This window comes from Lepidochelys kempii, chromosome 22 (assembly GCF_965140265.1).
Source record: "Lepidochelys kempii isolate rLepKem1 chromosome 22, rLepKem1.hap2, whole genome shotgun sequence".
Taxonomy (NCBI): Eukaryota; Metazoa; Chordata; order Testudines; family Cheloniidae; genus Lepidochelys; species Lepidochelys kempii.
The window spans coordinates 10,047,681-10,064,768 of NC_133277.1; the positions used below are offsets into that span (position 1 = coordinate 10,047,681).

General features: G+C 45.5%; 2 protein-coding genes across 10 annotated transcripts in view; one reads left to right on the forward strand and one right to left on the reverse strand.

Moving 5' to 3' along the window:
* Positions 1 to 13,226, forward strand: part of GLB1L2 (galactosidase beta 1 like 2) — a 54,961-nt gene extending 41,735 nt beyond the window's left edge. For both annotated transcript variants that reach the window (XM_073321090.1, XM_073321091.1), the window contains exons 17-19: positions 4,346 to 4,460; positions 6,206 to 6,322; positions 6,831 to 13,226. In XM_073321090.1, the coding sequence (XP_073177191.1) occupies positions 4,346 to 4,460; positions 6,206 to 6,322; positions 6,831 to 6,917 (319 nt within the window). In that variant the 3' untranslated portion in view covers positions 6,918 to 13,226. The remainder of the gene's footprint in view (positions 1 to 4,345; positions 4,461 to 6,205; positions 6,323 to 6,830) is intronic.
* The window catches only part of B3GAT1 (beta-1,3-glucuronyltransferase 1), an 80,013-nt gene continuing 71,076 nt past the window's right edge, over positions 8,152 to 17,088 (reverse strand). For 5 of the 8 annotated variants that reach the window (XM_073321095.1, XM_073321094.1, XM_073321099.1 and 2 more), the window contains one exon: positions 8,152 to 10,399. In XM_073321095.1, coding sequence (XP_073177196.1) covers positions 10,079 to 10,399 — 321 coding nt within the window. In that variant the 3' untranslated portion in view covers positions 8,152 to 10,078. Of the gene's footprint in view, positions 10,400 to 10,970; positions 16,658 to 17,088 lie in introns of those variants that run through there. The other 3 variants (XM_073321100.1, XR_012155944.1, XM_073321098.1) reach the window with 3 other exon arrangements.

Consider the following 17,088-nt stretch of genomic DNA (forward strand, 5'->3'; position numbering starts at 1 on the left):
TGTCTGGGATCAGAAATTTGGGATTAGGAAACACTTCAGTGAAGGACACTCCCTCCTCCCTGGATAGAGAGGGGAAGTGATTTCAGGAAGCTCCTAACAGTGTATTTACTAGTCCAGATGGCTTCCCCCATTTCATGTTTTAAAATTGTGTTCTTCAGTATTAAATGCTAAAGCAAAATAATCTCGGAGGGATAACTAGCCAGGCTGCTGTCATTAGAGCAACAGAGCATAGGTCACTTTATGGACTCCTGCCAAAAATCTCAAGAGGGTTTGCTATTGCAGTGCTAGTGTTGTACAAATAATGTAACACATTTGTGAGGCCTGAGGACTTCACAGCTGTCATTCTGCTGCCTGCTGTGGTCACCTGGAGTTTAATAGTGTAGAAAGTCTAGAACTCCAATACTTCTGCTACAAAGTTGCAAACCCCTACTGCTTGAGCCAAAGGAGAGAGAATCTCTGTTAGTTCTGGACACTGCAGGGCCTGTGACACACGCAGTTGTGTTCTTATTCTGTCCAGTAGATGTCAGCCATGTGTATACTCTCTCTAGTCAGTTTATTACAGTGATCCTTTAAGGACAGTGCTAACAGGTAGTATTAAATATTCTAAGTGAAGGTTTTGCAAGGTATTCTCTTTGGCAGGGTGAGCTGTCAGCTTTGTGCTGTAGGGTCATTAGAGAAGGATATTCCCAATCAAAGGTATGAAAGCTAGTGAGCTGCCATGCAGGCATAAAAGCAAGATTAGCCAGCAGTCTGACCAGTTACTAGCAACTGGCCATTAGCAATGAAACATCATAAGGTAGAAATCTCTAAGCAGGAAGCCAGAGTACACTGTACTGAAAATGGGATTGTGCCAGGCTTAGCTCAGCAATACAGTGGAATTCACATTGCACTAGGTCAATAATTTGCTTGAATCTGGGGATGCTGCTGATCAGCATTGGAGAGAACATGTTCTGATAAGGTTTTGAGTCTCTTGTGGAATTTCTAAGCTCCTCACTTTCTCTCTGCTTCATCACCACTCACAATCACACCTGTGGTACAAGAAGGCAAGAAATGATGCAGACTTTGAGCATACCCAATACCTTGCTAATACCCCCTGATGTGATGAAGGGTGCCCTTGCATTATATATTCCAAAACAGACTTGATGCATCTATATTGGCTCAGATAGTGATATCCGATCCCATGAGCTAAACAGAATTGGACTTCGTTAATACTTGGATGGGAGACATCCACCAAAAACCCAATGCCAATAGAAGTGATGGGTTTGATTCGGTAGGTGGCATTTGCTAACACCTGACCCAATGTTCCAGCGTAGTTTAAGGGGGCATTGGGCTTATGAAGGAGCTGTTTGGGGTAAGTCTTTAAAATTGAGGCCCAATCTACCTGAAGGCAATAAAGATCCTGCAATATTTCTCATGAGAGCAGAGCATTCACCGGAGTGTCCTGACCAGAGTTTCCCCCCCAAGTAATTACAGTTGGCCATCATAACGTTGCAGTCCATCTTGGGGGCTTTTTAAGGTACTTCTAGAGCATCCATCGCTATAACATCTAAGTGCTAAATAGAGTGACCTAGGTTTCCATAGCATTCTCCACAGAATATGGCATGGTGGAATTTTCATGCCACCTCTTCTAAGGTCTAGGAACCTTGACTTGCCTTCTGTGTACGAGTAGTTCCGTGGTGGTGGTGATGATGGTGATGACAGGAAGACTGTAGCAAATAGGTTTGTAGTGTGCTCTCCAGGCAAATGAGTTTTGGTTCAAGAACTGGAGGGAAGGACCTTGTGTGCTGCAAATTATTGTTACACTTGCTGTGTTTCTCCCCAGAGATGGCTTCATTATGGTGACAGGTGATGCAGGGTTTTTTAAATTAACAACTGGTCAAGCACTTCAGAAATTGTTGAGTTGAAGGGTGCTGTACAGATATAAAATATTAGTCAGAGGAATTGCAGCCACCATTATAGTTAAGGTTGCCTGGCTCTGTCTATGCTCACTCCATTTTCAAAAAGAAAAGGAGTACTTGTGGCACCTTAGAGACTAACAAATTTATTTGAGCATAAGCTTTCGTGAGCTACAGCTCACTTCATCGGATGCGTTCAAATGCATCCGATGAAATGAGCTGTAGCTCACGAAAGCTTATGCTCAAATAAATTGGTTAGTCTCTAAGGTGCCACAAGTACTCCTTTTCTTTTTGCAAATACAGACTAACACAGCTGCTGCTCTAATCCCTGTTTTCAGTTGCTCATAAGTTTATTTCTTTTTTGAAACTATCGATTTGGCAGAATTTTCCCAGTATTTGAGTGTCCCCCCAAAATAATCAAGGTCAGGTAAAGTATGAAGCAGGAAGAACTGAAATGGTTTAGCAGTTTTGAGTATGTGTACACTTAAAAAGAAACCTGGAGAAAACTTTTAAACAGCTCTGTCATGCAAATAATGGGGTCCAAAAGGTGAAATTTAGCCTGCAGCTAGCCCTCTCTGAAGTGCCCTTCCTTGGTCCAGAAGTTGTTTTTGATTTCACTGAGTGACGAGCCTTTGAAAATTGTGCAGTACTGTAGGTGCGTGGTGGTTTTTGCTTTGTTGTGTTATAAAACCTAGGCTTGTAACACGTACCTGGGCAGCACAAGATTATGTGGCTAATCTAGCATGCTGAAGTGCTTTTCTGAACTGGAGTTCTGTTGAGAGAAGTCTAGATAAACAACTGGGAAGGTTTGCCCAAAAAGGGAAGGGATTGAGGAAGGACTCCAGCAGACTCAATAAACTGTGGGGGGGGCAGAGTTTCCATATGACACTTTGTCTCAGTACCTGAGGCTAGCTGGTAAAGTGTTCAGCATCAGGCTAGATTGTGCTGGAGACATTAAAGCCAGTCTCGTGATGCCTGTGCACAAGGGAGCAGAGTGAAGGCTGAAGTGAGGTCTGGTCTATACACTGGTTTTGTACTGGTAAACTATTTTGATTAAGGGTATGACTCTCTTACCAGTAGTTATACTGGTACAACCCCAGGTGTGGAGTTTATATCTGTATAAAAGGTGCTTTTTATACTGGCATCTCTACTTGTACAGGAAGGGGAAATAAGTTACACTGCTAGAAAGTACCTTTGAGTGCATCTGCACTAGGGGCAGGTGCCACTAAGAGGAGCAGTCTAGTAAAACCAGTATTTTCTGGGTATAGACAAGTCTTGAGTGTGCAGCCTCACCTCCAGCATATTCTTTTTTCTTTTTTTTTTTAAGCAGTGAAGCCTGAACAGCTTTTCCCAGGGAAGTGTCTGTTAGATCACAGGGCCTCGTGTTTTGCTTCATATCACTAGCCTCCGGGCATGTTTATAGTCTTTTTAAAAACATGCTACAAAATAGAGAGCAGAACCAGATCAAAGTCAACTTAAACTCCTAAGCCTCAGAAGAAACTCATGGCCTCTCATGCCACTTACTCAGGGTGCAGGTACGAGCCTCTGAGCATACCCTGAAAGTGGCTCTAGCTTGGTCAGACCAATGGAGGAAGAGTTTCTAGAGCCATGAGCCCATCAGCATAGTGTGTGTTCTTCCCTTGAGTTAACTAACCATCATTAGCTAATGGATTCAAAGAGAACTGAAGACATGCTAACACAGCTTCTTAGTCACATTAGCCACTCAAGTTCTGCCCCAGGCTCTTGAACCAGGTTAAAAGCTGAGTTGCCATGCCTTCACTACCATTGTAACCTGAGTTCAAAACACTTTTGCGGGGGGCAGTGTAGACATACACTAAGAATGCACTGTCCCTAACTACTTGCCTATGCAGAGTACAAATCAGGGGTCTGTCAGTATCCCATCTGTTTTCTGCTGCTACGACAACACCTTGGGTGTGTGGCGGGCACTCCAGCAATACCCGAGATAGATCTCCGTAGTTTAAGATTAGCACCTTGGATGCACCAGGAGACAGGTTGGTAGCCAGTGTGGTTGGTGAGATGAGAAATGAGTGAGTTTGAAGCAGGGATTTTCACTTCTAGCAAAGCAGAGAGAGAGCAGTAGCAGCACGTCTCACTGCATTCACAGTGGAGACCTTCACCTTGCTGACGGAGAAAGGTGAAGGCCAAGATCTCTCTCACCAGGGGATTAACTTGGAAGTAAGGAGGTGCCTGCCTTGAATGAACAACCATGTCCCCATGCTGAGTATTTGTCCCTAAACCAGTGCCAGTGGGCAGCAACTGCTGCGCATTTCAGGCAGGAAAGTGAATAGCTACTTCACTGTAACAAAACAAATGGTCCCCTAGAGTGGCCTCCTGTTTGAAGTGATCCTAAGGCCTGCCCTGGGCCCATGAATAGCTCCTCTCCGGAAGTTGCTTTCCTTTTGTTAACTGTGTTTGTCTTTCTCTCACAGCTTGCGAGGTCTAACCGCTTGGAGCACTATCCCGGATTACGCCGTGGGTCCTGCATTCTTCCGAGGAAACCTGCAAGTGCAGTATCTGCCTCAGGACACTTTCCTGAAACTCGAGGTGAGTCGCTCAGTTATTGTCTGGTTTTTTTCATATGGCTGAAGAGAGACCCTGGCATAACCACTCCAGTGGCAGCACCACATAGCACTCTTCATGGGTCTGTGGTAAAGCAGGCCACCCATGCAGGCTGCATAGAAGTCTGCTCCTAAAACTGCCAGCTGGCATGTTCAGTTAAACACAGCCTCCACCATCACAGGCCCTGCTGAGACAAACGTGGGTGATTCTGGCCTGCCCCTCTAACGGCATCCTGGCAGAGCTAGTAATGAGCCCAGCTTTACATAAATTAGGTGCTGTTCCTCTTCAGGTAGCAAAGGGTTAGTGGCTGTGAGCACAAACCTCTGAGTACCTGAGTCAAGTCATTTCCCTTCTCTGTGCTATCTGTAAAAGGGACAGTGCTGTGGAACCTTCAGACATGGGGTCTGAGAGTGGCGCTATCTGTGTACAGCACTGAAGAGGAAGTGCTGTGTGTATTATTAAAATCTTGAACTCCTTCCTCTTGGATTTTATATCAGTCCCCCAGTGCAATCTCTGTTCTTCAGGTCTCAGTGTAGTTTACAAGACAAAATATATAGATAGTTATAGCATGATGATGAACAGGCATTGCGTGAAAAGGGTGCAGGTGTAATGGTAGGGGAAGACCTCAAAGAGGCTCTGAAGGAGATGATATTTTTCCTTGGGAAGGGCGATTGGTTTGTTCGGTTTTTTTAATAAACCTGCTATTTGTTGTTGTAATCTGGCCCATTCAGAAGAGCAAAGCTAGAAGAGTTTAGCATTTGCCTTTAGAAGTATTACTTTGAGCCTCAGGGCTAACTCATCTCCAGCAGAAATGACTTGACAGGAGCCAGAGAGCAGGTGACTAGCAGAGGCAGGGGAATTGCCCTAACTCCCTTTGCACTTAGATGGTGGCCCCCAGCACCTCATTACCAAAGTTGTACATCTCCAGCCACATTATCATTCGTGCGGTTGCACAGGGGTAACTGAGGGCAAAAGTTCCACTGCCAATGGACCCAAGTAGCGATTCTCTTGTTGATGCACCAGCTTACTCTCCCTCAGCGGTGTTGGCACTCCAGTACCAACAGGAGTACAAAACCCCTGGGGAGGATGAGAGAGTGAACCAGACATGATAGAGGTTAGTCTCAGTGCTTTCATGTTCTCTTGGAAGGCCCTCAGATGCGACACCGATGAGGGCAGCAGTATTGACTTATTCGTAAAACTGCTCAAATTGTAAGAGGGAGAATGGTCCGGTAATTATTACACTAACCTCGGATTTGGAAAGAGCAGGTTCATTTCCCTGCTGTCTCACAGCATTCCTATATTACTGTGGGCAAATCATTTACTCTCACTGTGTCTCGTCACAGTTTTGTAGACGGGGAACGAACTCCCAGGAGTCTTGAGAATAAATATCCCAAAGATTGAGAGTTACTGTAGTAATGGAGGCTACGAACACCACCTAGCACATGGGGTCCCGATTCCTGACGAGGGCCTCTAGCTACTACTGCAAAGCAAGCCATTTGGTTTTTGGCCACTGCCCTTGGCAGATCCGGCTTGGGGACAGACCTCCTCAGGTAAGAAGGTACATTAGTGGCAGGATTGGAGTGGAATATGAGGGGTTTAAAATCTGTGTGAACAACTTGCTTTAAGAGCAGAAGAGGGATGTCTAGCAGCAGGTGGCCTGAAAGAACACTAGGGTCTTAGTGTCCGAGAGCAATTGCTTCAGTAACCCTGCTCTGCTATCTTTCTTGTAGGGTTGGGAAAAAGGAGTTGTGTTTGTCAATGGAGAGAACCTAGGACGCTACTGGAAAATCGGACCCCAGGAAACACTCTACCTCCCTGCAACTTGGCTGCAGCCTGGGAACAATGAGGTGAGAGGCTCTCTATTAAACATGCTTATCTGACTCACGTCTGTCTAAGGCTAGCTAGGAACGCTCAGTGCCTTAAAAACTCACCTTAATCTGACTCTGCAAAGCATGCGGGGGTAGCTCTTTCTGAGGTTGAGGTTCAAGTTAGAGCAGCACCATTCCTTGGCTATCAGTAAAAGAAAGGCACTGTGGTGAACACTGACTTTGGATCAGTATTGTATATAGAATTTGAAGGGCAGCATAACTTAAATAAAAAGCAAGACCACCTGACTTGGGATTGGTGTTTACTCTTCACTGCTGTGAAGTCTTAATACAGCCCAGGATGTCAAGTGATGGGAGTTTGGGTACGTACTGGGACGGTATATTGATGACATTCCCTTCAATGGGAGCATCCTCCCCCAAAACTCAGGCTTGATCTTCAAGTCCCAAAATATTTCCCCATTGGAAAGAGCAGTGATTGTCATTTTAAAGGGATTTCCCACCTCCCACCCCTAATCTCTTTATTCCCTAGATTATCGTTTTTGAAGAGCGCACTGCAGGCCGGATCATACAGTCTGTAGATATGCCTTATCTAGGAAGGACCCACTATATGGACTGAGCAGGAGAACTGCCTCCCGTTGGGTTCATCTTGGATATTCCTTGGTGTATGTGTGGGGACGCATCAGTCCAAGTACAGACTGGTTTGTTAATTTCTGTTAGACCAGTGTAAAGGATTTGCTCCCTGGCAACAAGTTTAGGAGATAGACTTGGAGCACCCTGAGAGGTGAGTCCATCAATTTCTCCCAGGACATCGAGCTCTCCAAATTGGATCAGTGGCTGTGATGTAATGGACAATCCAGGGATAAGGAGTAAAATAGGGTGTTGTGGGGAAGGGAACTATCTGAGCTGAGCCCAGCCCCTGCCCGAGATTAACGCACTCTATGGGGGCATCTCTTGTTTGATTAAAAGGGGAGAGAATTTCTGGGATACATAGGAATGCTGTGCTGAGCTTTCAGGCACAATTGAAACAGCCTTTTTGTGTAGAGAAGGGGCTTTGTTTGTTCAGTTTTTGGAATCCTGATTGGATGTTAACAGTTAATTTTTAATATTCTAAGGTTCTCTTCTGTGGAAAAAAGACCCAAACAATTTCTAATGTTACCTGTGTTTCTCCTCTGTCAGCTCCGCCAGAGCAGGACTGTTGTGTCAACCTAAGGTTCCAGTTCAGGCAAATTATGAACCTTCCAAAGAGCAGGTTCAGAAGGGGGAATGGATAAGGAGCCCACTGCTTTACAGTCTGTGTATTACTTAGCCACATGCCCACAGCTCCCCATTGACCTCAGGGGGAAAGGTGCATAAGTAAGGTTAGCATTATTTAGCCTTGAAAGGAGAAAAATGTCCTCCTATGTGTGAACAGGACCCAGATGTTTTAAAACTGATATAAACGGAATAAGGGATCCTGGGAAAGAAGCAGGGTGGGGATTGTTATAACTCCCCACCCTGACAATCTCCAGATGGGTTCCCTGTTTGATAGGTCATATGTTGCAGAAATGTTCAATGCAATATTTCAGATATTGAAAAGAGCCATTGCTAACTCTGAAAACCTGCTCACCTTCTTTTTCCTACTTAAGGTACAGGAAGATGGTTTAAATACCCTCAAACTCCCATGCTGTAGCTGTCAGTGTAGAATTGGCTGTGTCCAAGAGCTGCTCATCTCTCCTGCAACCAACATGTCCTCTGACCTAGAGGAGTCAGGTCAGTACTTATGGGAGCAGTTTAACCCCATTTAGATAGAGCAGTAAGACCTCACTACCATAACCACCTGGCAATGGCAGTAACAATCAATTTCAAGGGAATTTTAACCATTAAAAACCATATTTAATTTTATTTAACAAATTAAATACAGTTCAATTAAAACTGAGAACAGACAGTGCAGCTGTAATACACTCCATCCTCCGTCCCAATCAGTGCCTGTCTCGCTGCAGCATCTGTAGCTCAGCTTTCCTGGCAATAACCGCCACACCACCTGGAAAGGCCTGGCTCCTGTAGCTGACTTTTTGAGGAGAGTGGAGCATATTTGCATTTGCAGGGTTGTCTGTAGGACTTAGTCCTTTGCATTTCACCAGGAGTTTTTCCCCTACAGAGAATGGAAGGCTGCAATCCAGCAGGGTTATTAGAATAAACAAACAGACATGCAGCTAGGACATCAGTTGAAAACAACTTGAATATCATGAAAACTTTGTATCCCTTTTGAAAATACCTCTTTGTTCACAGCCTGAGGGCTGCACTTGGGAGGCTTGAATAATAGTGGAATAAACCTGCTTTGATGCAGAGCACCACTGTTTAACATGAGCTAACAATGGCTGTTCCCAAAATGCAAGTGGATACCAGTTGCATAAAATCATTGCTATCCAGTTTGGATTTCAGCCATTGAATACAAAGGAAGGTTTTCACAGAAGCTATGTAGCAAGGCTTCCATGATTGGAAACTAAAGAACCTTATCAGCTAAAGAAGGTAACTTTTTTCCCCAGTGATTGTTTTGATAAATACAACAAACAATTTTTTTTTAAATATTAGGAAATATAGATTTGGCATTAGTCCAATGAGTGATTTCTGCCCACTGAAGCTAATACTCTGCAAGAAATATTCTACATGTATTTTTTTATACTGTTAAGGGTTAAAAAAATAAGTGAGTCTCTTTACAGAATTACATTTTTCCCTTAATTCACATGTAAAATTGTGCTTCAGACTTTTCCAAAAGAATGGGAGATTGATTAGATTTTTTTAGTCTTACCAGACCTAAGCAGCAATCTAGGAAAACCATTTTTAAAAGGGGGTGGACAGGAACTGATTTAACTTCCTTTTGTGTGTCAGCATCTCAGACACAGAAGCATCACCATAGAGACTGTGCTTCACAACCTTACACAGAACAGTCAAAAAACCCCACCCAAGTACCTTTCTCCTGCAGGAAGAAGCTTTGCACCACAATGGTTTCAGGTATTTGAAGTTGTTTGGGTTATTTTGTTCAGATTATTTCTTTTCACTCCACCCTTTGTGGAGTCAGGTGTTGGTGTAACAGTGAGACACTGTCAGGGGAGCTATAGAGCACACCAGTAATAGCAGGTATGGAACTGCTTCAGTGGCTTTTTATTGGTAGCATGATGTGGCCTTGAAATGGGATATATCGACACTAAATGTACTCAAGAAGGTGGGAAGTGGGTCTGTTTGATCACTGTAAAGAAGGAATCAGTGGAAATTAGACCTAGGGTAGGAGTTGGAGACAACAGCAGCATTCAGTGAAATGCTGAGTGGTTCCCTCCCATATTGTTAAAAAAACGCTTCTTGGAGGTAGGTGCGCACTTCAGGGAGCCCGACACCTAAAGCTTGGCTCAGTCAGGTTAGCACTAGAGATAGGCCTGAGATGGAGGATTAGGACCCATCTCCAATTAGTTTAGCATGGACAGTGAACATGGTCACAGGTGCTGTAAACAAATCAATACACAGAGGTATGTCAGACCACCCTCCAAGCCATAGAGCTGATGAAAGGGGGACAAGTTGGAAAGAGCAGAGATACTTGGTGGTTAGCTCTTACCTGCCTTGCTTTTCTCCCTCCCCAAAACCCAGTCTTGTGCAGTGTAATAAATACTGAATAACCTAGGTTCAAAATTAAGGGCAAAGGTGTCCTCTCCACAGCCAGAGAGCTGCTGAGGCTGTTGCACACAGACACAGGGTATATGTGTCTCCAGAAGAAGGTGTCACTCCTTGTGGTGCTTCTCATCCTTGCTATGACACCCTGTGAAACCAGCTCCAGGTGGGCCTCTTCCCAAGTGCATTGTGCCCTGCACATGCTCCTTCCAGTTCAAGCATCCTGCAGGCTTTGCACCTTGTACTGAAGGTGAGGTCTGTGCTGTTCCTCTGTCTCCAGAGGGCCCGGTTCTGTTCAGAGTCCAGGAGGAAGATAGGGAGAGTCTGAGCAGTGCAGGTATGGTTTGTTGTTCGAACTTGCTTGTTTTTCTTACACTTGGAAGTCAGGAGCCGTCCTGGCAGCTGCTTGTGTGTCTGGCTGGCTGCTGTAGAGAGGAGCCTGCAGGATGAGAGAATCTTCTGCAAAGGAAAGACAACCAGTGGGTAGGTTAGCCCTTGGCCTCCCTGCAGCTGTCCTTTGGAGCTGACCCAAGCCTGTCTGAGAACATGGTTTTTTGGGTGTTGGCAAAAGGAGTATGTGACAGGCCCAGAAAGTGATGTCCTCTCTACAAAAAGCAGCTGTATATAGCAACTGCAGTAACAGTGCAGGCTGCCACGGTGTCCCAATGGAGCATGCAGTCTTTGAAATGCCCAGAGTGCAGCTTAGTGGGACTTCACTGTACTGTAGCAGGGGCCACAGGATCTTTTACTGCATGGCAAGGTGGTGTGCTATACATTAACATGGCTTGCCATGCAGTAAGTTGCCTTGTGTACAAACCCTCATTGTAAAGTTTTCTTCTAAACCTTTCCCTGTTTCAGCACTATACTCTCCATTTCCTTCTAGCTTCAGGGTTTTTTTACTTTCACCACCCCATACTTTCTACTCTCTCAAACTTGGCTTTCAGAGAGCACGTTCCTTGAAAAATTTCTCCAGTGCTCATTCTTTTCTCTCAGTCCTCTCCTCCCTCTGGGTAGCTACGGGAGGGTGTACCTGTTTGATCTCCGCTCAGCCATGCAGCATCAGATTTCCACGTTGGGATCTGTGAAGCCTTTCTTTCCCTCATTCACCAGCACGGGTTTTTCCGTCCTTGTGTGCCAGACTAGAATCTGAACCAAGCCCACAGAAGTCATTAGCTGCATCTCTGCATTATGCTAACAAATATTCTTGCACATTAAACCAATAGTGCTATTTAACCACATACCCTAGAGTGTAATGGTGCATTCACAGCCTTAGGCAGATTTGCCTGTGGCCTCTGAAATGCACCATGTGCAAAAATTACCCATTTGACAGGATACTGTCTCAGGCCATTAACCTGCTCCTTCTATCTATTTATCAACCAACCTCCACTAAAGACTTATCATCCTTTGCACTGATTTTGGGCTGTTTCATCACTATGGAATCAAAATTCTTGTTTGTGTTTACAGAGACAAACGCTCCCCCACCCCAACTCAAAGTGTCAAGGCTGCAGCTAGAGATGTAATTTCCAGCTCAGGTAGGTGTGTAGGTGGTGACTTTGAGCTAGCAGGCTAAAAACAGAAGTGTAGTCACTATGCAGAGGCTAGCACCAGGGCCTAATCCTGTCTCAAGACCCTAGGTGTGCATTTGGGCAGCTCGCTGAAGCCGCAGCCTGTGGCTACTGCCCCATTTTTATCATGGTCACTTAATCAAATCTACTGCATGTATATCTATCTGAGCTAGTAATTATTATACTCCTGCTGCACCATAGGCATATCCGTGGTGGCTGCATATCAAGCCACTGCAACAGCATCATCCACTCCCTGTACAACAGATAGCTGGGCTGAAAATAGAAAGGCACCTTGTTGCTCTGTACACTCCTTGTAACTACTAGGTATAACAGGAAGGAAACATTGAGTCATCAGTTCAGGCCACCATCTACATGGACTGAAGCCATCTGTACCTTTGAAAAAGCAGAACTGGAGGGGCTCTCACTTCCTAGTGGGAGCTTTTCTGTCAGCAACAGCTGGAGTCTACTATCCATTTATTCTTCTAAAGCATCCCCAAGAGACTGGGTGACTGTTGCTTAGGGATCTCTTCCCTTTCTTTTCTGATTCTCACACTGGCTCACAGAGAGAGATAGCCCTCAGTGCCCGATGTCTGCTTTGCACATTTTGGGGTGCATGCACTGAGTAACCCTGCTGAAAATCAAATCCTCTGGAAACACTAGGGACCAATGGGTTAAATTTCACACCGATCAGCCCCTCATGTTCTGCGCTGTTCATTTGGCCATCAAAATCACAGCTCGGGTATACCTGCCTGCTCTGGAAGTGAGTATGCCACAGCATGGGCTTCAGCACCAGCTATATAGGCACTGTTGAAGCCCACACTGTGCATACTCACTATTTTTAGTGAGCTAATTCAGGTACAGCTCATAGAGGTCAAGCTGCAGCTGCACATGCTTCAGTGGGGTGAGGTACAAGTCCACCTTAAGTGCTCAAGGGGCATTAGTGCACGCTGCTGCTGCTCAAGGGCCGGAGCTGCAGTCATACCATGTGACTGCAGTGTAGACAGACACTGAGGTGTTGCTACTGCGCAGTGACCAAGCCAGAGAATGCTGTTCCTCCACTTCTCTACACTGTCTTAGGCAGTGGGCCATTACTTGCATTTGGGGGGGGTGTTTAAAGACCTATTAATCCAGTTTAATATTGTTTAGCCCTACTTTCACTAGCCAGACAAAGCATATTAGTCTGCTGCTGTTAAAGCCTCTAACCCAATTTGAGCCAATTCATAGTGGCCAGCTAAACAGTACTGGGAAACAGTTCTGCACTGATCTCAGTGTGGTATACAATGTAGAACTGGATAAAATATAGTTAAGGGAACAATTTCAAAATTGTCAGATTCTGACTGTATTAATGAAAATGATAGTTGTTGGGGCTTTCCTCTGTAAAAGTGGCAGGGGAAGGAAAAATCTTTAAATCAAAACTTTCACAAAGGAGAAATGTATTCAAGAAACATTTTTAATTTGGGGAATTTGTCTCACACAAGATTTCTAGTCACTCTATTAAAATGTCTAAGCAGACAGAGCTGGAAGCTGGTTTACAGTCTGTACCCACACTAAAATAAAGGTTACTGCTTATCCCTCTGCTCCTAGCACCTGCATTATGGTAGCAGTTGGGTCCCTTCAGAGCTACAGCTTCCCGCTTTTCTAACCCAGTTTGCATTGATATTTCTTACCTTGAAAGGGCTCCCCTCTTGTTGCTATGACAATACACTGCATGTTTAATCCAAGCTTCCATGATCCATCTTTTGTACTCAAAGGTGCTGGCTTGCTTTTCCTTAGACCTGCAAGAGCATGGTATTGCTTCCCAAGGATGAACTCAGCACGTTCCTCTTGCCTGTGGTTAAATACTCAGCTCTCTGTTACTCACAGCCTTCCAGTTAAGCCTGCAGGCTAAATTCAGTTCTGGTTTAAGCAGGCACAACACTTGCAGCAGAGATGAATCTCTCTCTGCAACATTAATAGAGCTGTTTGCCTCCAACAACTGGAAAGAACCTGGACTGGGCTGCTTTCCCCACCCAGAGAATGGAACCTTTTTGTAAAACTTTGCCTTTTACGCCAGCCCCCTGCAATCGCAACAGCACAGAGCTTGGGGTCATTTCTATAATACTTTTTCATCAAGGTAAATACTGAAATTGAGCTCCCTGTCTCTGATTGCAAGGGGCTTCTAAAAATAATATACAGTGCTTTGTACAACTCTTACTTAAGTCTTTACACCATGCTCTTCAGTAAGGTCACTGGAATTATCACCTAGTACAGAGCAACCATCAAATACAGAAACAGCTTTTCATTTCTCAGCCAACTGTCTGTAACTTTGAGGACAATGCATTTCCATTGCTATATACAAGGTTTGGATCATACATAAAAATACAACCTGTGTTATTAATACAGTAGTTCTACAGGCCTTTTAAAGTCTGCCCTCATGTCTCAAAACTTATTTTCACATTTGTATTATTACCGTGCTCACAGCAAAAAGACTTGTCTGTAACGGCACAATGAGCGCTTTGAACAGTACTTTACAAATCACAGGTGTCCCCCCTTTAATACCTCTCATGGGATTCACTCATGATAACTTGCAGCTATATCTCCTGTTACACATGGCTGCAGCATTTAAACCGAGGCAGTAACTGAGTTTAAGAATCAGAGGACCTAGCTGCATTGAAAGGGGGATAGTTTAGTGGTTGGGATGTTGCTTGACATAGCAGGGGGATTCTCTAAACCCTGACCAGAGGCAAATAAACCAGGCAAAGCTCAAACAGTAGCTACTATAGCTATGACCATAGTTACTTTACCATCAAGATTTATGCCCTTCCCCATCCAGTAAGGCTCAGAGAAGCCCTAATGGGACCAAGGGTTGAAGCTTCAAACAAAGCATGTGTGGCCCAGAAAAGAAAAAGGGTTAAAATAAGGCTTTGTCTATGCTAGGGCGTTAATACCAGCCCAGCCACTGGTGTAACTGCACCAGCACAAACCCCCTAGTGCAGTTAAGCAAAGGCACTAGTTGCACCAGAGTTTTGCCCTGCTCATAACTGGGATAAGCTGCCCTGGTGCAGGTGACAGCAGTTTAACCCTATGTGAACTCGGAGACTGCACTGGTGCTGATGGCTGAAATCTGAACATGTCCCCCATACAAAGCCTAAATTCCTCTAAATTCTGCTTATCTGCAACCACTGCCTTAGAGTCACAGCCTCAGGGGCTTCCTCAGGCCTTTTCCTCCTGATTATTAAGTCAGGCTTAGCCAGTCTGGCACCAGAAGCAAGAGCATGTGACCTTGTGTGACCAATGGCAGCTAGAGTATCGAACAGCCCCTGCCCTAGGAACATCTGCAATCAATCCAAACAAGTGCAGCCCTGTAAGACTGGCGTCCCAAACACTGGGGAATAACTCAAGCAGAAAGGGAGAGTAAACCTGTCCTAGCAGATACTTGCTCAGCTCACAGAGAGAGAGAGAATAAATACAAATGGAGTTTGCCCATCTGATCTCCCCCTCCATCTGCACTGCATTCAGTGCACACACTTTATCACAGGAAATCTGACAAGGAAGGAAGGAAGGAAGTTATTCCCCAGGAGCCCCTCTCGCCTCCTGCTTTCATCAGTGGAATCCTGCTGGAGTCGCTCTGTCCTAGGGCCAGTTTGAGCTACATCAGATCTGTGACCAAAAAGAGCCAGTTCCTTTCTGCATCTTGGAAAATACATGGCGAGAACCAGGGTTCACCCAGATTCTCCATCTTACGAAGGGAAGGGATTTATTTCTCTTCAAAGAGCCAGCACAAATCCTGCAACAGCTGCAGTGTTGTTCTTCCACAGATGCTGGTGAGGAAGCTCCGCTCTTGCCCATCAACCCCATCCTTCCTAGTCTGTAGCCTTGGTGGTAGCTGGTCACACTTACTGTGGCATCTAATACTAGCTCTCTCTGTCCAGAAATACTCGGCCTCTCTCTAATCCTCTCAGAAGCAGCAGCAGCAAAACATCCCTGTCCAACACTAGGCAGCTGGCTGGCTGGCTTCCTTCACCCGCATCACCCAAACAGTCTCAAACACACAGATTTAGCCTGAGGTTGGAGCCCGGTGCATAATGCAGCTGAGAGACAGGAGAAGGGGCAGAACGTGGGCGTTTAATTAAATGTGACTGATAAATTGCTACCCAAATCATTCAAAACAAAAGTCTGCCTCTCCCAGAGAAGCACATCTCCCCCCATCTCCATGGAGAAAGCTCTCTTTTCATTTTTTCCTCTCCGCATTTGCAGCTCCTGGCAGGGATTTCAGGGCTGGCTGCCTCCTTTTGTCTAGAAATTCCTGCAGTGCCCACAGTTAAGATCATCATCTTTTCGTTCCCACTCTTTCAGGCAGGTATTAAGCCAAGGAGAGCAACACAGGACTTATTTATTGGCCAGTAAATATGCTTTTTGCAGGCGCTTCAGTTTGTGTATTTGAGTTGAGAGCGTTAAAAATGAATACCAGCACAGCACACGGGACATCTAAGGAGGCATCAGGTAAAGGGCTGTCTACCTGTGTGCCTGTCTAGCCCTCATTAACCATCATATCGGAGAGATTCACAATCCTTAGTGTATTAATCCTCAACACCTCTGTGAAGCTGAGAAAAGTACTATTTTACAGATGGGAAACTGAGGCACACACGCTAAGGCCACAATCCTCAAAGGCCTTTAGGTGCCCAACTGCCACTCATTTTATCCCCTTCACTTTCCAAGGTCAGACAGGAAGTCTGTGGCAGAGCAGGCAATGGAGCCCAGATCTCTGGGATCACAGGCTGGTGCCCTAACCCCTGAACCATCATTCCTCTCAGGGCTGGATTCTGAACAAGCCTACACCCACCAGTGGTGATGCTGAGGGTCTCAGCACAGCTTAAATTACTCTCCTTCCACCCACCCCCGCAAGAGGTCACCGCAGAGCCGTTCCCATTAACAAGGTCAAGTTTCCAAGCATGCATTGCCCCTTCTTAGCTACCCTAAACCCTGCTATCACCACTCTCCAGGCATACAGACTGCTCAGCTCCTGTGTTTAGAAGGGGAGGCATCTCTGCTGTCGTGCCCTCGCTTGTTGTGTAGAATTCTCTGAGCTCTGCCTCTGCTGAATTTGGTCTCTGTCTACCTCATGCTGGGCCGATGAGTTATGTGATAATTGCTGAAGGGAGGCTGGTGGCAGCTGGAAGCAGAGACACAAAGCAGGACACCCGAAGTGCCAAGAGTTGGTCAGGATCACAGTGCATCCGGCTCAAAACCGAGTCCCTGTGATATCTCCACTGCCTTGTCACAGAGAAAACAGCCCGCTCCTAATCTCAGCTGCTGTAACCTCTTCAGTTCCTGGCCCATAGCACAGAAGTTGTCTCCTGTCTGACTCAAGGAACACGACCTCCCCCTTGTCTGGAAACAAAGTCCTGACAGCATGTCCCACCGCAGCTGGCCTTGCTCTCGCCCCAGCTTTCCAGCACGATGCCTTACTCTGACAGCTACCGTCACATCAAAAGCTGCTCTTCTGTGTGTATTTCTAGAGGCAGCATAGCCATTGCTGCGCCAGCTTCAGGCTCGAAGCATTTGCAAGGAAACTTTGGCCTGACATTGGATTCCCTTGCCTGC